The following is a 24345-nucleotide window of genomic DNA, read 5'->3' as shown; positions in this document are numbered from 1 at the left end:
CCTAGACAGGGGACGAAACGTTTGCAAGACACATTCCCAGCTCGGCGAACAGAACCATAATGACATCAATGCATATTTAATCAAAGTATTGCTGGATTACAACCAAACTTCAAAATGAGCTCTAGAACCCCATTAAAACACTTGGAAATGTGACTTCCTAATAATGCTTTCCAAATTCCTAAAGTAGCAAACTTGGAAGAGTGAGCACTTAGTGTTATTTTGAACACAGACCCCTACTAATCATACCGGTCTGTACTTCTGTATGTATTCTTCCTTCCACAGGGTGTGGGGTTCCAGTTCGCTGCTGTGCTTTAGCTCGCCTCCTGGCCACTGCCCTCCTCTGAATTTCATGCTGTCGTTGGATTTCAATAGGGTCAGGCTGGGCTGTCTAAAGGGTTCAATAAGATGTGAAAAATATTTTTAAAAAAAGGTATAGATCTTTTTAAAAAAAAGCTACCCAAAAAGTATTGTTAATAAGTTCAGCACATGCTGAAATAACAAACACATATTACTAAAGTTGTAGCATGCAACTGGGAAATATGCACTATAATTACTATTAATCACTTCTTTTTCCAACATGCACTTAACTATTTTTGAGATTATCTTAAATTCATGCTTCTCAACATAATTTCCACTAGTCAGCAAGACAATCACCATTTTTCCTATGTAAAAGGTAAAAACAATGACTGCAGATGCTGGAAACCAGATTCTGGATTAGTGGTGCTGGAAGAGCACAGCAGTTCAGGCAGTATCCCAGGAACAGTAAAATTGACGTTTCGGGCAAAAGCCCTTCATCAGGAATAAAGGCAGAGAGCCTGAAGGGTGAAGAGATAAGCTAGAGGAGGGTGGGGGTGGGGAGAAAGTAGCATAGAGCACAATAGGTGAGTGGGAGAGGAGATGAAGGTGATAGGTCAGGGAGGAGGGTGGGGTGGATAGGTGGAAAAGTAGGACAAGTCATGGAGACAGTACGGAGCTGGAAGTTTGGAACTAGGGTGAGGTGGGGGAAGGGGAAATGAGGAAACTGTTGAAGTTCACATTGATGCCCTGGGGTTGGAGTGTTCCGAGGTGGAAGATGAGGCGTTCTTCCTCCAGGCGTCTGGTGGTGAGGGAGTGGCGGTGAAGGAGGCCCAGGACCTCCATGTCCTCGGCAGAGTGGGAGGGGGAGTTGAAATGTTGGGTCACAGGGTGGAGTGGTTGATTGGTGCGGGTGTCCCGGAGATGTTCCCTAAAGCACTCTGCTAGGAGGCGTCCAATCCCCCCAACGTAGAAGAGACCGCATCGGGAGCAACGAATACAATAAATGATATTAGTGGATGTGCAGGTAAAACTTTAATGGATGTGGAAGGCTCCTTTAGGGCCTTGGATGGAGGTGAGGGAGGAGGTGTGGGCGCAGGTTTTGCAGTTCCTGTGGTGGCAGTGGAAGGTGCCAGGATGGGAGGGTGGGTTGTAGAGGGGTGTAGACCTGACCAGGTAGTCACAGAGGGAATGGTCTTTGCGAAAGGCGGAAAGGGGTGGGGAGGGAAATATATCCCTGGTGGTGGGGTCTTTTTGGAGGTGGCAGAAATGTCGGTGGATGATTTGGTTTATGCAAAGGTTGGTAGGGTGGAAGGTGAGCACCAGGGGCGTTCTGTCCTTGTTACGGTTGGAGGGATGGGGTCTGAGGGCAGAGGTGCAGGATGTGGACGAGATGCATTGGAGAGCATCTTTAACCACATGGGAAGGGAAATTGCGGTCTCTAAAGAAGGACGCCATCTGGTGTGTTCTGTGGTGGAACTGGTCCACCTGGGAGCAGATACGGCGGAGGCGGAGGAATTGGGAATACAGGATGGCATTTTTGCAAGAGGTAGGGTGGGAAGAGGTGTATTCCAGGTTGCTGTGGGAGTCGGTGAGTTTGTAAAATATGTCAGTGTCAAGTCGGTCATCATTAATGGAGATGGAGAGGTCCAGGAAGGGGAGGGAGGTGTCAGAGATGGTCCAGGTAAATTTAAAGTCAGGGTGGAATGTGTTGGTGAAGTTGATGAATTGCTAAACCTCCTCGCGGGAGCACGAGGTGGCACCAATGCAGTCATCAATGTAGCGGAGGAAGAGGTGGGGAGTGGTGCTGGTGTAGTTACGGAAGATCAACTGTTCTACGTAGCCAACAATTAGACAGGCATAGCTGGGGCCCATACGGGTGCCCATGGCTACCCCTTTGGTCTGGAGGAAGTGGGAGGATTCGAAGGAGAAATTGTTAAGAGTGAGGGCCAGTTCGGCCAAACGAATGAGAGTGTCGGTGGAAGGGTACTGTTGGGGACGTCGGGAGAGGAAAAAACGGAGGGCTTGGAGGCCCTGTTCATGGCGGATGGAGTTCCACAGGGATTGGATATCCATGGTGAAGATGAGGCATTGGGGGCTGGGGAAACAGAGGTTTTGGAGGAGGTGGAGGGCGTGGGTGGTGTCTCGAATGTATGGGGGGAGTTCCTAGACTAGGGGGGGGATAGGACAGTGCCGAGGTAGGTAGAAATGAGTTCAGTGGGGCAGGAGCATGCTGAGAGAATGGGTCGGCCAGGGTGGTCAGGTTTGTGGATCTTAGGAAGGAGGTAGAACGGGGCAGTGAGGGGTTCCCGGACTATGAGGTTGGAAGCTGTGGGTGGGAGATCTCCTGAGGTGACGAGATTCCATATGGTCTGGGAGATGATGGTTTGGTGATGGGGGTGGGGTCATGGTCGAGGGGGCGGTAGGAAGAGGTGTCCTCAATTGGCGTCCTCATCTTCACCATGGATATCGAATCCCTCTACACCTCCACCCGACATGAGCAGGGCCTCCAAGCCCTCCATTTCATCCCGCACCACCGTCCTCAGACCCCACCCCTCCAACCGTAATAAGGACAGAACGCCCCTGGTGCTCACCTTCCCCCCTACCAACTTTTGCATAAACCAAATCATCCGCCGACATTTCCGCCACCTCCTAAAAGACCCCACCACCAGGGATATATTTCCCTCCCCACCCCTTTCCGCCTTCCGCAAAGACTGTTCCCTCCTGACTACCTGGTCAGGTCCACACCCCTCTACAACCCACCCTCCCATCCTGGCACCTTCCCCTGCCACAGCAGGAACTGCAAAACCTGCGCCCACATCTCCTCCCTCACCTCCATCCAAGGCCCTAAAGGAGCCTTCCACATCCAAAGTTTTACCTACACATCCACTAATATCATTTATTGTATTCGTTGCTCCCGATGCGGTCTCTACATTGGGGAGACTGGACGCCTCCTAGCAGAGTGCATTAGGGAACATCTCCGGGACACCCGCACCAATCAACCACACCACCCTGTGGCCCAACATTTCAACTCCCCCTCCCACTCTGCCGAGGACATAGAGGTCCTGGGCCTCCTTCACCACCGCTCCCTCACCACCAGACGCCTAGAGGAAGAATGCCTCATCTTCCGCATCCGAACACTTCAACCCCAAACTGTGAACTTCAACAGTTTCCTCATTTCCCCTTCCCCCACCTCACCCTAGTCCCAAACTTCCAACTCAGCACTGTCCCCATGACTTGTCCTACCTGCCTATCTTCTTTTCCACCTATCCACTCCACCCTCCTCCCAGACCTATCACCTTCATCCCCTCCCCCACTCACCTATTGTACTCTATGCTACTTTCTCCCCACCCCCACCCTCCTCTAGCTTATCTCTTCACCCTTCAGGCTCTCTGCCTTTATTTCTGATGAAGGGCTTTTGCCCGAAACGTCGATTTTACTGTTCCTGGGATACTGCCTGAACTGCTGTGCTCTTCCAGGCCCACTAATCCACATCCATTTTTCCTATAACAAACTCATTTTTGAAAACTTACATCAATATACTTTGTCATCTCTCACTTGATGATGGCAACTTTTTATTCTGTTACATACTGACAACTTTAGATAGTGCTTTTCTTCATTCATTCTATGTCCATCCTATAATAGACTCTACTCATTCAATTAAAACATTCAATGCTATATATTCTATGTTTGTAACAGGTCATGTAGTCCAGTTTGTCAACACTGTTTGTAGTGTACCTACACCAAATGAACTGAAGCATTTCAAAAAAGCAGCTTACCAACACCTTCTCATGGGGCAATTAGGGATGGCCAATAAATTGTGGCCGAGCCAGGAAAATTCCACATATGAATTTATGAATTCCACATATTAAAAAAATTCACATAATTGCTAAGTTGCAGAAGTGGGGGGCCAGGCATTCCATCAGGTCTACAATGGGTCTCTCAATGAGTGTTATGACTCAATGCCTTCTTGCCTTGACCCAATGTATTATTTAAATAAAACAAAACTCATGTCCATTTGAACCTCCACCACATTTCCTGGCAGTGCATTTCAAACTCTCAACATGTATTATACGTAGGAGTATCCTCTTAATCTGCTCATCAAAAATGGACAGCCCCAATTTTTCCAACTAAGTTCATAAATGAAGCTACACCCTCAAGTTAAGAATGAGAGAAGATCTGAAACCAAAAGAGAAAATGCTGGAAAATCTCAGCAGGTCTGGCAGCATCTGTAAGGAGAGAAAACAGCTGACGTTTTGAGTTTAACTGACCCTTTGACAAAGCTCAATTTGCTTTTATTACAAGAGAAGATCTAATTGACATATATAAAGATGCAAAATGTAGGGTGGCATGGTGCCTCAGTGATTAGCACTGCTATCTCATAGCACCAGGGATCTAGGTTTGATTCCACCCTCAGTCGACTATCTGTGGAGTTTGTACATTTTCCCCATGTCTGCTTGGGTTTCCTCCAGATGGTCTGGTTTCCTCCCACAGTCCAAAGATGAGCAGGATACATGGATTGGTCATGCCACATTGTCCATATTGTCCAGGGATTACAGGGTTACAGAGACACGGTGGGGTCTGGATGATAAAGCCCTGAATATTGTAGGCTTTATGAATTACTCTCTCTCCGTCCTGACTTATGCACATTTACACCTAAGTCTCTCTGCCCAATTTAGTCCCTCAGTCAGGTGGAAGTGGTCATGGGCTTTGAAGCTGCGGTTTAATAAGCCTTGGTGAGTTTCTACAGCACACCTTATAAATAGTACACACTGCTGCTACAGAATCAGTGATGAAAGGAGTGGATATTTGAGGATGTACTGCCAAATAAATGGACTGTCTTGTCCTAATGGTGTCAAGCTTCTTCAGTTGGAAGTATTCCATTACAGTCCTGACTTGTAAATGGCAGACAGGCTTTGGGAGTCAGGAAGGGAGTTGCTTGCTTCAGGATTCCTAACGTCTGACCTGCTCTTGTAGAAAATTGAACTGTACAACACGGATCAGGCCTTTAGGCCCACAATATTGTATCGAACAGGAGGGAAAATTAAATTAATATCTTCTGCCTGCCCTTGGTTCATATCCCTCCATTCCTTGCATATTCATGTGCCTATTTAAAAGTCCCTTAAATGCCCCTAACTTATCTGTGCCAACCACCACCTCTGGTAGCAATTTTCAGATTCCTAACCACATGCTGCTTACAAAACATGCACCTCACTCCTCCTTTGAACTTACCCGTCTTAAATGCATACCCCCTAGTATTAGGCATTTCAATCCTCAGAAAAAGATTCTGACTGGTAATCCTATGTGTGCATCGCAATATTATAGACTTCTATCAAGTTCCCCTCAACCGCTGCCATTGCAAAGGAAACAACATGCATTTTTCTAGCCTTTCCTAATAGCTCACACCCTCTAATCCAGGCAGCATCCTGGTAAACATCTTCTCCACCCTCTCAAGTCTCCACATCATTCCTGCAATTTGGCAACCAGAATTGAACACAATACGCAAAGTGTGGCAAAATCAGTCTTATAAAACTGCAACATGATATCCTAACACTTCTACTCAATTCCCCAACCAATAATGACAAACATGCGAGATGCTTTCTTCACCACCCTACTCACTTGCATGGCCACTTTCAGGGAGCTATGGACTTGAACCCAAGATCCCCCTGTACATCAATGATGTTCAGGGTCTTGCCATTTACCATATACTTTTCCTTAACATTTAATTTCTCAAAGTGTAGCATCTTACACTTACCCAGACTAAACTCCATTTGGCATTTCTCCACCCATATTTGCAACTGATTTTTATCCCACTGCATCCCTAGACAATCTAGGCTATCCATAATTCCACTGATTTTTGTACTGTCTGCAAATGTACTAACCCAGTCATCTACATTTTCATCCAAATCATTTATACACATCACAAACAGCAGAGCTCCTAGTACAGATCCCTGCAGAGCACAACTTGTCATGGGTCTTCAGCCTGAAAAACACTCTCTACCTCTATCTTCTGCCCTCTATGGGCAAGCCAATTCTGAATCTATGTGGCCAGGTCACTGTGGATCCCATGCAGCTTAACCTTCTGGATGCACCTACCATGAGGGACCTTGTCAAAAGCCATAGCAAAATCCATGCAGACAACATCTAGTGCTTTACCCTTATTGATCACCTTTGTCAACTCCTCAAAAAATTCCATCAAGTTAGTAAGATATGACATACCCTGTACATGCTTAGTGACCCCAATTAGGCCATGCTTTTCCAAATGCAAATAAATCCTATCCTAAAGAATTCTCTCCAATACCTTCCCAGCCAACAATGTGAGACTCACTGGTCTATGGTTCCTGCATTATCCCCATTTTCCTTCCCGATCACAGAAACACCATTAGCTACTCACTGGTTCTCCTGTCCCTCTCCAGTGGCCAATGACAATACAAAGATCTTGGGTAAGGCCTCAATTTTCTCTCTTGCCTCTCCAATAATCAGGGATAGATACCTGGGGGGGTGGGGGGGGGGGGGGGGGGAAAGGGGGGGGGTCATATTCACCTTAAGGCTTTTCAAGAGATCCAACCCACTTCTTTCTTGATCTCAAAATGCCCTACCATGTGCCACACAAATCTCCAAATCCTTCTCATGGGTGAACACAGAAGTAGAGTACACATTTAGGGTCTCTTCCACATCCTCTGCCTCCAAGCACAATTTCCTTCCTTCTTGGGGCTGTTTATGACTACTCCAATTCAGTTTCTGTTCAATGGTAACCCCCAAGATGTTGACAGTGGGGAATAGGGAGGGAGGCAGGGGTGTTCAGTGATGGTGATACTATTAAATGTCAAGCAGTGATAGTTAGATTGTCTCTTAGAACATGGAACATAGGACAATATAGTGCAGAACAGGCCCTTCGGCCCTCGATGTTGCGCCAACCTGTGAACTATTCTCAGCTCGTCTCCCTACACTATCCCAAAATCATCCATGTGCTTATCTAAGGATTGTTTAAATCTCCCTAATGTGGCTGAGTTGACTACATTAGCAGATAGGACATTCCACCCCCTCACCACTCTCTGCATAAAGAACCTGCCTCTGACATCTGTCTTAAATCTTTCACCCCTCAATTTGTACTTATGCCCCATCGTACAAGCTGACGTCATCATCCTAGGAAAACTACATTCATTGTCCACCCTCTTGTTGGAGATGGTCATTTGCACCACACAAGTGTCAGGCAATGTTACTTGCCATTGTTGTAGTATGGATCAGTCAGCTTAATCAAATCAGCTTTCCCACCTCCATTTACAACACTGTGAAATTAAAACCTTAAAAGACCATCAAAATAGAATCCAAGGGGCCCATTAACAGAAGTTTTGAAAATCCAATCCCAGACTCTGAATAACCGAATCTAAACATTGGGTTTGGATCTTAAACAAAAGACTTAACTACTAATAATACAATGACCTCAGCATAGAGATGTACAGCATGGAAACAGACTTTTGATTATACCGATCAAATATCCTAACCTAATCTAGTCCCATTTGCCAGCACTTGGCCCATATCCCTCTAAACTCTTCCTATTTATATGCCTATCCAAATGCCTTTTAAATGCTATAATTGTCACCAGCCTCCACCACTTCCTCTGGGAGCTCATTCCATACACGCACCACCCTCTGCATGAAAACGTTGCCCCTTAGGTCCCTTTTATATCTTTCTTCTCTCACCCTAAACCTATGCCCTCTAGTTCTGGACTTCTCCACCCCAGGAAAAAGACCTTGTCTATTTATCCTATTCATACTCCTTATGATTTTATAAACCTCTATAAAGGTCACCCCTCAGCTCCAGGGAAAACAGCCCTCGCCTATTCAGCCTCTCGTGATAGGCTCCAACCCTGGCAATATCCTTGTAAATCTCTTTTGAACCTGTTCAAGTTTCACAACACCCTTCTGATATGAAGGAGGCCAAAATTGCATGCAATATTCCAAAAGTGGCCTCACCAAAGTCCTGTATGACCAGAACATGACCTCCCAACTCCTATACTCAATGCTCTGCCCAAAAAAGGAAAGCACGGGACAGCACGGTGGCTCAGTGGTTAGCCTCACAGCACCAGGGTCCCAGTTTCAATTCCGACCTTGGGCGACTGTTTGCGTGGAGTCATAGTGTTGGGTGCATTCATCAGAGGGAATTGGGTCTGGGTGGGTTACTCTTCGGAGGGTCGGTGTGGACTGGTTAGGTCAAAGGGCCTATTTCCACACTGTAGGGAATCTAATCTAATAACAAACACCTTCCTCAATATCCTATCTACCTGCAACTCTACTTTCAAGGAACAATAAACCTGCACTCCAGGGTTCAGCAATACCCCCTAGGACCTTACCATTAAAGTGTATAAGTCCTGCTCCGATTTGCTTTTCCAGAATGCAGCACCTCACATTTATCTAAATTAAGCTCCTTCTGTCACTCCTCAGCCAAATGGACCATCTGATCAAGATCCCATTGTACTCTGAGGTAATCTTCTATGTTGTTTACTATACTTCCAATTTTGGTGTCATCTGCAAACTTACTAACTATACCTTTTATGTTCACATCCAAATAATTTATGTAAATGATGAAAAGTAGAAGACAATCCTTGTGCACACCACTGGTGCCAGACTGAAAGGCAACCATCCACCACTACCTTCTGACTTCTACCTTCGATTTGTAGCTCGGGTGCTCGTTGTTGTGGTTCTGTTCGCCGAGCTGGGGATTTGTCTTGCAGACGTTTCGTCCCCTGTCTAGGTGACATCCTCAGTGCTTGGGAGCCTCCTGTGAAGCGCTTCTGTGCTGTTTCCTCCGGTATTTATAGTGGCCTGTCTCTGCCGCTTCCAGTTGTTAGTTCCAGCTGTCCGCTGTAGTGGCGGGTATTTTGGGTCCGGGTCGGTGTGTTTGTTGATAGAGTCTGTGGATGAGTGCCATGGCAGAACAGAACCACAACAACGAGCACCCGAGCTACAAATCTTCTCCCAAACTTTGTTTTGATTCAGTATGTGGATGTACCTACTAGATAAGATGCAAACCTTGACCTACTGTTGAGAAATAAGGAAAGGCAAGTGTCTGGAGGAGCACTTTGCGGCCAGCAACCATAATTCTATTAATTTTAAAATAGTGATGGAAAAGGTTAGACTGGATCTAAATGTTGAAGTTTAACGGTATTCGGCAAGAATTTTCAAAAGTTGACTGGAGGGGGAGATGCCATGGCACTCATCCACAGACTCTATCAACAAACACATCGACCCGGACCCAATATACCGGCCACTACAGTGGACAGCTGGAACTGACAACCGGAAGCGGCAGAGACAGGCCACTATAAATGCCGGAGGAAACTGCACAGAAGCGCTTCACAGGAGGCTCCCAAGCACTGAGGATGTCACCTAGACAGGGGACAAAACGTTTGCAAGATGAATCAAAACATTTCATTGTACACACTTAACAAATTCCTTTCCATCTAAACCCTTAACAATATGTCAGTCCCAGTCTATGTTTGGAAATTTAAAATCCCCCTCTATAACTGTGGACCAGATACTTTAAATTAATCAAATCCCATTTTGCCAGCATATGGCCTTCTAAACCCTTCTTATTCATGTACCCACCTAGATGCTTTTTAAGTGTTGTAATTGTCCCAGCCTCCACCACTTCCTCTGGTAGGTCATTCCATACAACACGTGAAAAAGTTGCCCTTTGGGTCCTGTTTAAGTCTTTCGTCTCTCTCATTGAACCTGTGCCATCTGGTTTTCTTTCAACCTCTTGGAAAAAGACCTTGGGTATTCACCCTATCTATGCTGCTCATAGAATCATGGACTTGTATAGCATGGAAATAGACCCTTCATGATTTTGAACCTCTATAAGGTTATCCCTCAAACTCCACTCCAGAGAAAATAGCCCCAGCCTAATAAAACCACTTGGAATAACTCAAACCCTCCAACCTTGGCAACACCCTTGTAAATCTTTTCTGAACCCTTTCAAGTTTCACAACATCCTTCCTACAGCAGAGAGACCAGAATTGAATGCAGTATTTCAAAAGTGACTTAACCAATGTCCAGTATGGCTGCAACATGACTACCCAACTCCTATACTCAATTGCACTGACCAATAATGGCAAGCATATTAAATGCCACCTTAACTACCCTATCTACCTGTGATTCACGCTTCAGGTAACTGTGAACTGCACCTTAAGGTCTCTTTGTTCAGGTGAGGAGGAATTTCTTCAGCCAACAGGTGGGTAATCCGTGGAACTTATTGCCACAGTCTCTCAGCCAAGTCATTTGAGTGTATTCAAAACAGATTTTAATCAGAAAGGACATCAAGGGGTACATGGAGAAGGCAAGAAAAGGAGGTTGAGAAACCTATATCAGGCATGACCAAATGGTTTGCTGGGTCAAATGGCCTAACTCTGCTCCTATATCATATGGAGACAGTGCGAGATAGGCAGCATTGTAACCAGTATGGTAGTGACATTATCAAAGGGTATGCATATCTTCAGTGAATGGGGAAAGCAGAGGGGGATGGCGTTCAAAGTAGTTAAGTGAGGAGTCACTAAAGTATGTTGTTTATGAGTTCAACACTTAAAAGGTTATACAAGTTTTGGAATTGTTCTCAGCAAAAGGAAACTGATCAAGCATCAATTAGAATTTTTCAGTACAGACTCACAATAATCTGATGCCACGATCCCACTCAAATTCCTGATAAAATTGGGAACACATCATTTATCCTCCTAAATGTTGGTGGAACAAACAGGTTAATTTCTTGCGATTTGTCCTCACTCCAATTTCCTTTCCAAGCTATCTCTGCTGAGTCAATGTTTAAATCTAAGACTGTCCTGATCTGATACCATTTGGAAATCTTAATCTGCTTCTGTCCCTTCCTGACTGTTGTTCACTGGAAGGGTGTCTGCCTGCTTCTCTCCCATCTTTCAGAACACATGAAAATCTCTATACACAGCAGTTGAAGATCTTTCCATTAGTGGGGAAACCAAGACCTAAGAGCACAGCTCAGCTCATTGTTGAGTTGAGTTGGTCCATGATGGATGTTTTTTTTCCCTCATTCATATCCTATTGCTCTGTAAATAAGTCAGCCACTCCCCTCAATTCGAGTCCAGTTTATAACTCACTCCCGGGTTTCTGGTATTCTGTGTATAAACCAACCTGACCACTTGGATTAATTTCAGTCTGTAACTCACTCCTGGGTTTCTGTTACTCTCTATAAAAAGCACCCCAATCCTCTCAATTAGATTCCAGTCTGTGAGTCACTCTTGGGTATTAGTTATTCTGTATATAAACCTATGCCCTCTAGTTCTGAACTCCCCAACCCCAGGGAAAGACCTTGTCTATTTATCCTATCCATGCCACTCATGATTTTATAAATCTTTACAAGGGCACCCCATAGCCAATGACGCTCCAGGGAAAATAGCCCCAGCCTATTTAGACTCTCACAATAGCTCAAATCCTCCAACTCTGGCAATAATCTTGTAACTCTTTTCTGAACCATTTCAAATTTCACAACATCCTTCCGAAAGGAAGGAAACTAGAACTACACACAATATTCCAAAAGTGGCCTAACCAATGTCCTGTATGGCCACAACATGACCTCCCTATACTCAATGCTCTGACCAATAAAGGAAAGCAGACTTTCATCGTTATCCTATCTATTTGCAACTATTCTTTCAAGGAACTAGGAACTTGCAGTCCAAGGTCTCTTTGTTCAGCAACACTCCCCAGGACGTTACCATTAAAGTGTATAAATCCTGCTTTTCCAAAATGCAGCACCTCACATTTATCTAAATTACACTCCATCTGCCACTCCTCAGCCCGCTTACCCATCTGATCAAGATCCCGTTGTAACATTGTTCGCTGCCCACTACACCTCCAATTTTGGTGTCATCTGCAAACTAACTAACTATACTTCCTATGTTCACATCCAAATCATTTACATAATGAAGAAAAGTAGTGGACCCAGCACCTGTGGCACACCACCGGTGACAGGCCTTCAGTCTAAAACGCAACCCTCCACCACTACCTTTTGTCTTCTACCTTTGAGCCAGTTCTATATCCAAATGGCTAGATGTCCCTGTATTCCATGAGATCTAACCTTGCCAACCAGTATCCTATGAGGAACCTTGCCAAATGCCTTACTGAAGTCTGGATGGATCATGCCTACCGCTCTGCCCTCATCAATCCTCTTCATTACTTCTTCAAAAAACTCAATCAAGTTCATAGAGTCATATAGCAATGTACAGCATGGAAATAGAGCCTTCAGTCCAACTCATCCATGCTGATCAGATATCCCAACCCAATCTAGTCCCACCTAACAGTACAAGGCCCATATCCACCCAAACCCTTCCTATTCATATACCCTTCCTTTTACGTGTTGCAATTGTACTTGCCTCCACCACTTCCTCTGACAGCTCATTCCATACACATACCACACTGCATAAAAGTTGCCCCTTGAGACATGATTCCCCACACACAAAGCTATGTTGACTATCCCTAGTCAGTCCTTTCCTTTCCAAATACATGTTAATCCTGTCCCTCTGATTCCCTCCAACAATTTGCCCACTGGCCTATAGTTCCTTGGCTTTTTCTTACCACCTTTCTTAAATAGTGGTACCACATTAGCCAACTTCCAGTCTTTCAGCAACTCACCTGTGACTATCGATGATATAAATATCTCAGCAAGAGGCCCAGCAATCACTTCCCTAGCTTCCCACCGAGTTCTAGGGTACACCTGATCAGGTCCTGGGGATTTATCCACTTTTATGCATTTCAAGACATCCAGTACTACCTCCTCTCTAATATGGACATCTTTCAAGATGTGACCAGCTATTTCCCCACATCCTATATCTTCCATGTCCTTTTCCACAGTAAACATTGATGCAAAATACTCATTTATTAACACCAACATCTCCTATAGCTTCATACATGGGCTACCTTGCTGATCTTTGAGGGGCTCTATTCTCTCTGTAGTTACCCTTTTGTCCTTAATGCATTTATAAAAATCCTTTGGATTCACCATAACCCTATTTGCCAAAGCTATCTCATGTCCCCTTTGCACCCACCTGACTTCCCACTTAAATATACTCCTACTGCCTTTATACTCTCCTGTCTATACCTAATATACGCTTTCTTCTTTTTCTTAAGCAAACCCTGAATTTCTGTAGTCATCCAGCATTCCTTACCTGCGTTTCCTTTCACTTGAACAGGACTATACTGTCTCTGGACTCTTGTTATCTCATTTTTGAAGGCTTCCCATTTTCCAGCCATGCCTTTACCTTCAAACATCCGCTCCCAATCAGGGTTTTCAAAGTTCTTGCCTAATAATGTCAAAATTAGCCTTCCTACAATTTTAGATCTGGTTTCTCTTTTTCCATCACTATCTTAAAACTAACAGAATCACGGTTGTTGGCCTCAAAATGTTACCCCGCTGATACTTCAGTCACCTGCCCTGCCTTAATTCCCAAAAATAGGTCCACTTGCACCAGTTTTGCACTTTCTCTAGTAGGTACATACACAGAATCATAAAATTTCTTTTACATAATTCACAAATTCCTCTCCATCTGGGGCAGCACGGTGGCTCAGTGGTTTGGACTGCTGCCTCACAGTACCAGGGATTCGGGTTCAATTTTCACCTGGGGTGACTGTGTGGAGTTTGCACATGCTCCCCGTGTCTGTGTGGGTTTGCTCCGGTTTCCTCCCACAATCCAAAGATGTGCAGGTCAGGTGAATTGCCCATAGTGTTAGGTGCATTAGTCAGGGGTAAATATGGGGAATGAGTCTTGGTGGGTTACTTTTTGGAGGGTTGGTGTGGACTTGTTGGGCCAAAGGGCCTGTTTCCATACTGTAGGGAATCTAATCTAAACCCTTAACAATATAACAGTCTCAGTATATATTTAAAAAGTTAAAATCCCCTACCATAACCACCCTATTAGTCTTGCGATAACTGAAATCTTACAAATTTGTTTCTCAATTTCCCGTTGACTATTACGGGGTCTAAAATACAATCTCAATAAGGTGATCATCCCTTTCTTATTTCTCAGTTCTTGCCAAATTACTTTCCTGGAGGTATTCCTAGGGATATCGTACGTACAGCAGTAATGCTATCTCTTATCAAAACGCTACTCTCCCTCTTCTCTTGACCCCCTTTCTATCTTTCCTATAGCATTTGTGCCCTGGAACATTTAAGCCGCCAGTCCTGGCCATCCCTGAGCCATATTTTTGTAATTGCTATGATATCCCAGTCCCATGTTCCTAACCATGCCCTGAGTTCGTCTGCCTTCCCTGTTCGGCCTCTTGCATTGAAGTAAATGCAGTTTAGTTTATCAGTCCTACCTTATTCTCTGCTTTGTTTCTGCCTGCCCTGAGTGTTTGACTCACTCTCAACTGGATCCCACCCCTCCACCTTACTTGTTTAAATCCTTCGAGCAGCTCTAGCAAATCTCCCTGCCAGATTTTGAGTTGCCTTCCAATTCAGGTACAATTCGTCCTTCCTGTACATGTCACTTCCACCCCAGAAGAGAGATTCCAATGATCCAAAACTGTGAACCCTTCTCCCCTGCACCAGCTCCTCAGTTACACATTCATCTGCTCTATCCTCCTATTCCTATCCTCACTGGCTCATAGCACTGGGAGTAATCCAGATATTACTAACCTCGAGGACCTCCTTTTTAAATTCTTGCCTACCTTTCTATATTCTCCCTTCAGAATCTCATCCTTTTCCCTTCCTGTATAGAGAGGGAGATAGTGAGATTGTACACGGGAGGGAGAGAGAAATTGAGAGGTTTTACAGGACAGAGAGAGAGAGAAATACTGAGATTGTGCAGGAGAGAGAGAGTACCGAGTTATCAGTTATTCTATATAAAAAGCACCTCAATTACATTCCAGTCTGTACCTCATTCATGAGTACCTGTTCTTCTATAAATAAACACTCCAATCCCATCGATAAAATTCCAATCTGCGACTAACTTCCATTTATCTATTATTCCAAACATGAACCACCCCAAACCCCTTGATTAGATTCCAGTCAGTAGCTCACACCAAAGTAATCTAACTGATGTCTGATTTAAACTTATAACTTTTGTTTTCAGTCTCATTCATACAAAAGTCACACAACCAAATAGTTAAGGAACAATTAAAGAAAATAACCAAATTGGTCAAATTACTTAAGTGGCTTTTATTTTGTATTGTTTCAAGGTATATATTATTGCTTCTTGACTGATTTTCTGGAGATGTCAATAAAGACCAGATTTTCAGTTCACTGAGGAGGTGTCAGCAATACTCATGAGCATGCCACCCACACCAAGACCCTTATCTCTGCAAACCTACATTTATGAGGACTAACCTACCTCGTCTACACATCCCTCGACGCTATGTAATTTAGCATGGCTGCCCCCCACCCACTCCCCCCAACCACCATCACTAACTGCTGCTCATAGCCCAAAGGTCAGTTCACAGTTCACAGCTCCAAACCAAAAATTCACTAATCAATAAAGTAAAAATAATGAAAAATCATTGGAGGTTCAAACATACTTGTCAGTTAAATACAGATACTGACCAGATCTTATTACCATTAAGCATGAGATTCTTTAGTATCTGAGGAGTAATGAATGGTGCTGAACAGTTTGCTGCTGATTGCACATTCCTACTTCTGACATTATCATGGATAGAACATCATTGGTGAAGCAGTTGAAAATGATTCAGCCAAGGAAATTACCCTGAGGGACTCCTGCAGAGATGTTCTACAGCAAAGATGACTGACCATCCAAACATCACATTTTCTTTTGTGCGAAGTATGATTCAACTAATGCAGAATCAATTCCTACTGGCTCCAGTTTTGCTAGAGTTCCTTGATGTCAAGGGCATTCACATCCATCTCAGTCAGAGATCGACAGCACAGAGAGAGGCCCTTCAACCTTTCAAAAGGTCTGTGCCTTTCAAAACCAACAACTTAACTATTGAATCTCATTTTACAGCACCTTCTCCATAGCCCTACGGAACACAGAACATTACAGCGCAGTGCAGGCTCTTCAGCCCTTGATGTTGCACCGACCTGTGAAACCAATCTGAAGCCATTGTAATCTATATTATTCCATTTTCATCCAAACATCTATCCAATGACCGTTTAAATGCCCTTAAAGTTGGCAAGTCTGCTACAATTGCAGGCAAAGCTTTCCATGCCCCTACAACTGTATGAGTAAAGAAATCTGTTCTATATCTATCACTCAATTTCAAGCTATGCCCCCTCATGCTAGCCATCATCATCGGAGGAAAAAGGCTCTACTGTCCACCCTATCTAACCCTCTGATTATCTTATATGTCTCAATTAAGTCACCTCTCAACCTTCTTCATTCTAATGAAAACAGCCTCAAGTCCCTCAGCCTTTCCTCTTAAGAACTTCCCTCCATACCAGGCAACATCATAGTAAATATCCTCTGAACCCTTTCCAAAGGCACAGTGACACAATGGTTAGCAGTGCTGCCTCACAGCACCAGAGACCCAGGTTCAATTCCCACCTCAGGCAACTGTCTGTGTGGAGTTTGCACATTCTCCCCGTGTCTGCGTGGGTTTCCTCCAGGTGCTCCGGTTTAACCCCTCCCACAGTCCAAAAATGTGCAGGTTAGATGAATTGGCCATGCTAAATTGTCCGTGGTGTTAGGTGTAGGGGAATGGGTCTGTGTGGGTTGCTCTTCGGTGGGTAGTGTGGACTTGTTGGGCCGAAAGGCCTGTTTCCACACTGAGTAATCTAATCAAAGCTTCCACACATTGTGTATGTGTGATGGGCTTCAGATTGGTTTCACAGATCGGCACAACATCAAGGGTTGTAGGGCCTGTACTGTGCTGTAATCTTGTATGTTCTATCCTTTTATAATGCGGTGACCTGAACTGTACACAACACTCCAAGTGCGGCCGCACCAGTTTTGTAGAGCTACAGCGTGACCTCATGGTTCTGAAACTCAATCCCTCTACCAATCAAAGCTAACACACCATATGCCTTCTTAACAACCCCATCAGTCTGGGTGGCAACTTTCAGAGATCTATGTATACGGACACAGAGATACCTCTGCTCATCTACACCACAAAGAATCTTACTATTAGCCCAGTATTCTGCATTCCTGCTGCTCCTTCCCAAATGAATCACCTCACACTTTTCCACATTAAAATGCATTTGCCACCTCTCAGCCCAGCTCTGCAGCTTATCTTTGTCCCTCTGTAACCTATAACATCCTTTGACACTACATACAACTCTACTGACCTTAGTGTCATCTGCAAATTTACTAATCCATCCTCTAATCCCTCATCCAGGTCATTTATAAAAATGACTAACAGTAGTGGACCCAAAACAGATCCTTGCAGTACACCACTAGTAACTGAACTCCAGGATGAACATTCCCCATCAACCACCACCCTCTGTCTTCTTTCAGCTAGCCAATTTCTGATCCAAACCTTTCTTGCCCTTTGCTGGGGTAGTTTTGACTCTAACTGTGTTATGATCCCTGTTTGCAAAATGTTCTCACTGATACATCAACTACTTGCCCAGCTTCGTTACCTAAAATGAAGTCCAGGACCACCCCCTCGCTTGTAGGATCTTCTATGTGCTGGCTTAAAAAGCTGTGCTGGATGCATTTAAAATTCTACTACCTCTAATCAATGACTAACCTGGTTAAAATCCCCAATCACTACCCTATTATCTTTACATTTTCCCAAAATTCTTTCTATTTCTCTTGGACTATTAGTGGACCAATTGCATGCTCCCAGCAGTGCGGATGCTTCATTTTGGTTTTTAAGTTCTACTCAGATGTACAGCATGGAAATAGACCTTACTGTCCAACTTGTCAATGCTGACCAGATATCCTAAATTAATCTAGTCTCATTTATCAGCACTTGACCCATATCCTTCTTATTCACATACCCATCCAGATGCCTTTTGAATACTGTAATTGTATCATCCTCCACCACTTCCTCTGGCAGCTCATTCCATACATGTACCACCCTCTGCGTGAAAAAGTTGTCCCTTAGGTCCCTTTTAAATCCTTCCCTTTTCACCCCAAACCTACGCCCTCTAATTCTGGACTCCCCCAACCCAGGGAAAAAGCCTTGTCTATTTACCCTATACACCCCCCTCATGATTTTATAAACCTCTAAAGGTCACCCCTCAGCCTCCAATGGTCCAGGGAAAATAGAGCCAGCCTATTGAGCCTCTCCCTATAGCTCAAGCCCTCCAATCCTGGCAACATCCTTGTAAATCTTTACTGAACGCTTTCAAGTTTCACAATATCCTTCCGATAGCAGGGAAACCAGAATTGCACACAGTATTTTAAAAGTGGCCTAACCAATGTCTTGTACAGCTGCAACATGACCTCCCAACTCCTATACTCAAAGCTCTGACAAACAAAGAAAAGCATACTAAATACCTTCTTCACTACCCTTTCTACCTGTGACTCCACTTTCAAGGAACTATGAACCTGCACTCTTTGTTCAGCAAAACTCCCATTGAGGACCTTACCATTGAGTGTATAAATCCTTTTCCCTGATTTGCCCCTCCAAAATGCAGCACCTCACATTTTATAGAATCATAGAATCCCTACAGTGTGGAAATAGGCCATTTGGTCCAACAAGTCCACACTGACTCGCTGAAGAGCAACTCACCCAGACCCATTCCCCTACCTTATTATTCTACATTTACCCATGACCAATGCAGCTAACCTACACATCCCTGAACACTACGGGCAATTTAACATTGCCAATTCATCTAACCGGCTCATCTTTGGATTGTGGGAGGAAACCAGAGCACCCAGAGGAAACCCAAGCAGACATGGGGAGAATATGCAAACTCCACACAAACAGTCGACTGTTAAAGGCTGGAATCGCCTTTAATTTAGATAAATTAATTTGTCTAAATTAACCTCCATCTGCTAGTCCTCGGTCCACGGGCCCATCTGATCAAGATCCTGCTGTACTCTGAGATAACTTCCTTCATTGTCCACTACATATATGGCTTCACTTGAGAAGCTGAAGATCTCATCCTTCTTTATTACTGTAATAGATACCCTGATCAAAACTGTAACACTCCCTCCTTTGTCTTCTTCCCTATCTTACCTCATGATCCTGTATCCTGGAATGTTCAGCTGCCAGTCCTGCCCCTCTCTCAACCATGTTACAGTGACAGCAATGATATCATACTCCCATATTTTAATTTGAGCCCTCAACTCATCGGCCTTGTTTGTTAGACTCCATGCATTAAAGATAAATACCTTGTGTCTTAACCGGTCTATAATATCTATTCCTTCCTGACTTACTTGTTGACACTTCTAATTTTGGCTTCTCCTGCTGAACATTCTGTGGATTCCACCCGCCCCTGCCAAGTTAGTTTAAAACCTGCCCGACAATACTAGCAAACCTGACCCATGAGGATGGTGTCCCCATTTAGGTTCAGGTGCCACACCTATAAAAAACATCCCGAAGTCCCAGAAATTGAAATCTCTCCCTCCTGCAGCCATGCAATCATCTGGAGTAACCTCCTATTCCTACACTCACTCACTTGTGGCACTGGGATTAATCCAGAAATTACTACATTTTGGGTCCTGCTCTAGTTCACTAAATTCTGCTTAGAGAACCTCATCCCTTTTCCTATGTTGTTGGTATCAGTATGAACCATGATCTGTCTGTTTACTCCTCCCTTTCAGAATGCCCTGCAGCCAGTGACATCCCTGACATTGGCATCACGGAGGCAACATACCATCCTGGAGTCTCTTTTGCAGGTGCAGAAACAACCAACTGTTCCTCTTACAACTGAATCCCCTACCACTATAGCCCTGCTGTTCTTCTTCCTCCTCTCTTGTAGAACAGGCATAGCCCTGGTGACATAAAGTTGGCTGCCACTGGTTTCCCTGCACAGCCATCTCCCCCATCAGTACCAAAAACCATTTATCTGTTAGAAAGGGAGATAGCCACAGGGAAACTCTGCGTCTCATCTCTGGAGTTCAGTGGCCCTTGCAGAATTCAAAAAGAATGCCAGTGAGCAGGTTATTGCTAACTAAGTGGTGCTTGATAGCACTGTGATTGATACCTTCTATCACTTTACTGATCATCAAGAGTAGACTGATAGGGTGGTAATTGCCAGGTTGGAGTTTTCCTGTTTGTGTACGAGACATACTGGACAATTTTATACTCTGTTGTAGCTATATTGGAACAGCTTGACTAGGAGCACACAAATTTCTAGTCTTCAACAATACAGCTGCAATGTTGTCAGTTTCCTTAGCTTGTGCAATATCTAATGCCACCAACATGAAGTGAATTGATTGGCCAAAGATTGATATGCGATAAGAGGGACATGTAGGGATGCACTATTGCCTCACAGTACTGGGGACCGGGGTTCAATTCCACCCTCAGGTGGCTGTGTGGTGTTGGCACATTCACTCCATGGGTCTGCGTCGATTTCCTCCCACAGTCTAAAGATGTGTAGGCTGGGTGCTTTGGCCATGGGAAATGCAGGGTTACAGGGCTAGGGGAGGGAGTGGTCTGCGAGGAATGCTCTTCAGAAGGTGTGGTGGACTCAATGGGCTGAATAGCCTGCCTCCATATTATAGGGTTTCTATGATTCAATGGAGGAGGTTGAAATGGAATATCTATTTGACACTTTTGGCTGAAGATTGTTACGAATGCTTCAGCTTTATCTGTATAGTCCACAAACCTTGGAATTGTCTCTGTTACATGTAGTCGAGAGTACGTGCTGGAAAAGAACAGCAGGTCAGACAGCATCCGAGGAGCAGGAGAATCGATATTTTGGGCATAGGCCCTTCATCAGGAATGAGGCTTGTGGGCCGGGAGGCTGAGAGATAAATGGGATGGGGGTGTGGGTGGGGGGAGGGGGAGGTGAGAATGCAATAGGTAGATGAAGGTGGGGGGAAAAGGGTGATCGGTTAGGGAGGAGGGTGGAGCAGATAGTTGGAAAGATGATGGACAGGTCAAGAGGGCGGTGCTGAGTTGGAGGTTTGGGACTGGGATAAGATGGGGGTGTGGGGGGGGGAAAAGAAACTGGAGAAAACCACATTAGTTGTGTGGTTGCAGGGTCCCAACATGGAAGATGAGAAGCCCTTCCCACAGGTTAGGGTTTGGCGATGAAGGAAGCTCAGGACCTACATATCCTTGGTGGAGTGGGAGGGGGAGTTGAACTGTTCAACTATGGGGTAGAGGCGTTAGTTGGTGCGGGTATCCCAGATATGTTCTCTGAAATGATTCTGCAAGCTCGTGTCCTGTCTCCCCGATGTAGAGGAGACCACCTCAGGTGCAAAGGATAGAGCAGATGACCTTTGTGGAAGTACAGGTAAATTTCTGTCTGTGTGAAGGATCTTTTAGGGCCTTGGATGGAGGTGGGGAGGGAGGTGTTGGCGCAGGTTTTGCACTTCCTACGGTGGCAGGGGAAGATGCCAGGAGTGGGGTGAGGGCTTGGGGAGGGGGGTTGGGTCTGACACAGGATTCACTAATAGGGGTGAGGAGGGAAATTTATCCCTAGTGGTACAGGTAGGTGTAGATAATTAGATCCTATTAGGAAAAGCAAAAAAGAACCCAATATTGATTTCTAGGGACCTCCACTTCAGCTCACAAAATATCCATTACCTCAACCAATGTTCTTTTCATGCTGCTGCTGCTGTCCCTTTTATTTGATGTGGCTCTAACTGTGTCCACAAACCTGTCACTTTTCAAAGTCTATATACACCTCAACAACAGCATTACCTTCAGTAATCTCCTCAAAAAAAAAATCCAGCAACTTAGTAAACACTATTTGCCCTTTGTTTTGTCCACATGACTCTTAATTCTATCCTGAACAATTTCTGGAAGATTTCCAACCACTGAGTTAAACTGACTAGTCTGTATTAGTAATTGCAAGACTTGTCCCTGCACCTTTTTGAACAAGGGTGAAATGTTTGCAATTCTCTGATTTTCTGGCACCACCTGAAGCTAAGGGTGAAAAATTATGGTCATTGGCTACACAATTTCCACTAATTTTCTTTAGTACAAGTAGTTCTTTTGTAACAATGGATGAATGCTTGTGCAACCCCGCATTATAAAAAGTGCATAAAGTGTTGGTGATGTATTCACAGTACTGCCAATACATGTTTTAGAAGTTCGCACTTTCGAAACAGTGTCCCCAATTCAATCGCATTACAGCGAATTCACATTAACAAAAATGCACACTATAGCAGAATGATCTGTGTGCTTAAATACATCTCAACTAGTCCTAATACAATGTCAACACAAGTGCTGACACTTTATGCTATATCTCCCACTATCAATTTTGAACTCTTCTGCTGACTAAATTCCCTTCCCTGTCACCATGGTATGGGTAGCATGTGCTTTCTAGGTACAAATGCAAAGTGCTTGTCTAATACATGAGCCACGATCCTCCTTCCACATGTAAATGCACTTTTAGACCCCAAACAAATGTTTTCTTTGAAGTTAAGCCATTTATTCAGCTATAGATTTTCCTAGCAGTCTTTGGTTCTAGTCTATCTAGCTCAGCTTTCTTTTTGCCCCATTGAAGATAGTTGATTATGCTTACTCCTGATTGTTCGTTGTTCTTTTCCACTGTCCCAAATGCTCCCAACTGACACTTGATCTACTTGGCCTACCTCTATTCTAAGAGTCAGGTCGAGGTTCCTTCATCATTAAATTGGTCACAATTCTGTAGTAAAGATCTTCTAAACACAATTTAGGAATACAAGAGACTTGTCCTTTTCCAGTATTTACACTCATTATGATACCATCTGATGCTTCTGCTGGACAAGTCAGATCCCAGCATAAAACCTGGCTTGATAGATCAGGTTTTAAAATTTAGTCGATATGGTATTCATTTACAGCAACATTGAGACAAAATTAAAGAATTCTTAAACAACAGAAGAAAAATTTAGGAACATGGGAACAGGAGTAGGCCATTCAGCCCCTGCAACCTCAATGGGAAGATCATGACTGATCTGTGGCCTAACTCCATATACCTATCTTTGGTCCAATCCACTTATACCTTTGCTCAACAAAAATCTGTTCCAGATTTAAAATTAACATCTGATCCAGCATCAACTGCTCTTTGTAGAAGAGAGCTCCAAACCTCTCATCTGCCAGGGGGACACTCAGCTCCTGACCTCATTATAGCCTTAGTTCACACATGGACAAAAACAGTTGAATTCCACAGATGACACAAGAGTGACATCAAGGTCACATTTGACTTAGTGTGGCATCAAAGAGCCCTAGCAAAACTAGAATTGATGGAAATCAGGGAGCAAAGTCTTCACCAGTTGGAGTCAGACATGGCATCTAGGAGGTTAATTGCAGTTGTTGAAAATCAGTTATGTCAGTTCCAGGGCATCTCTATAGGAGCTCCTTAGGGTAGTACCCTAGGATCAACTATCTTCAACTGCTTCAATGACCTTCCTTCCAACAGATAAGGTCAGAAGTGCGGATGTTCGCTAATAATTGAGCAATGCTTTAATAAACTTTAACTGTTTGCAGAAGGTGGTATGTGCAGATCACATCTCATGTGCGAAATCTCAGGAAAAGAACAGCACGGTGGCACAGTGGTTAGCACTGCTGCCTCACAGCGCCAGAGGCCTGGGTTCAATTCCCGACTCAGGCAACTGACTGTGTGGAGTTTGCACATTCTCCCTGTGTCTGCGTGGGTTTCCTCCGGGTGCTCCGGTTTCCTCCCACAGTCCAAAGATGTGCAGGCCAGGTGAATTGGCCATGCTAAATTGCCCATAGTGTTAGGTGAAGGGGTAAATGTAGGGGAATGGGTGGGTTACGCTTTGGCGGGTCGGTGTGGACTTGTTGGGCCGAAGGGCCTGTTTCCACACTGTAAGTAATCTAATCTAAACCATTCACGACATGGTGGAAGTGGTTAGCACTACTGCCTCACATTGCCAGGGGCTGGGTTTGATTCCAACTTCAGGCAACTGTCTGTGTCGAGTTTGCACATTCTCCTTGTGTCTGTGAGTTTTCTCTGGGTGCTCTGGCTTCCTCCCACAAGCCAAAGATGTGCAGGTTAGGTTAATTGGCC

The 24345-nt window shown here is 44.4% G+C and overlaps 1 protein-coding gene and 1 long non-coding RNA gene across 2 annotated transcripts in view; one reads left to right on the top strand and one right to left on the bottom strand.

The window, feature by feature from the left end:
- rsph3 (radial spoke head 3) overlaps positions 1 to 24345 on the bottom strand; it is an 82120-nt gene that overhangs the window by 44695 nt on the left and 13080 nt on the right. Inside the window, exon 3 of the mRNA XM_072581083.1 lies at positions 247 to 388. Coding sequence (XP_072437184.1) covers positions 247 to 388 — 142 coding nt within the window. The remainder of the gene's footprint in view (positions 1 to 246; positions 389 to 24345) is intronic.
- Positions 1 to 24345, top strand: part of LOC140483119 (uncharacterized) — a 62273-nt gene that overhangs the window by 32203 nt on the left and 5725 nt on the right. The gene's annotated exons all lie outside the window — the stretch shown is intronic.

This window comes from Chiloscyllium punctatum, chromosome 11, assembly GCF_047496795.1.
Source record: "Chiloscyllium punctatum isolate Juve2018m chromosome 11, sChiPun1.3, whole genome shotgun sequence".
Lineage (NCBI taxonomy): Eukaryota > Metazoa > Chordata > Chondrichthyes > Orectolobiformes > Hemiscylliidae > Chiloscyllium > Chiloscyllium punctatum.
The sequence above is the reverse complement of the archived record's forward strand: the minus strand, read 5'-3'. Positions and strand labels throughout refer to the sequence as shown.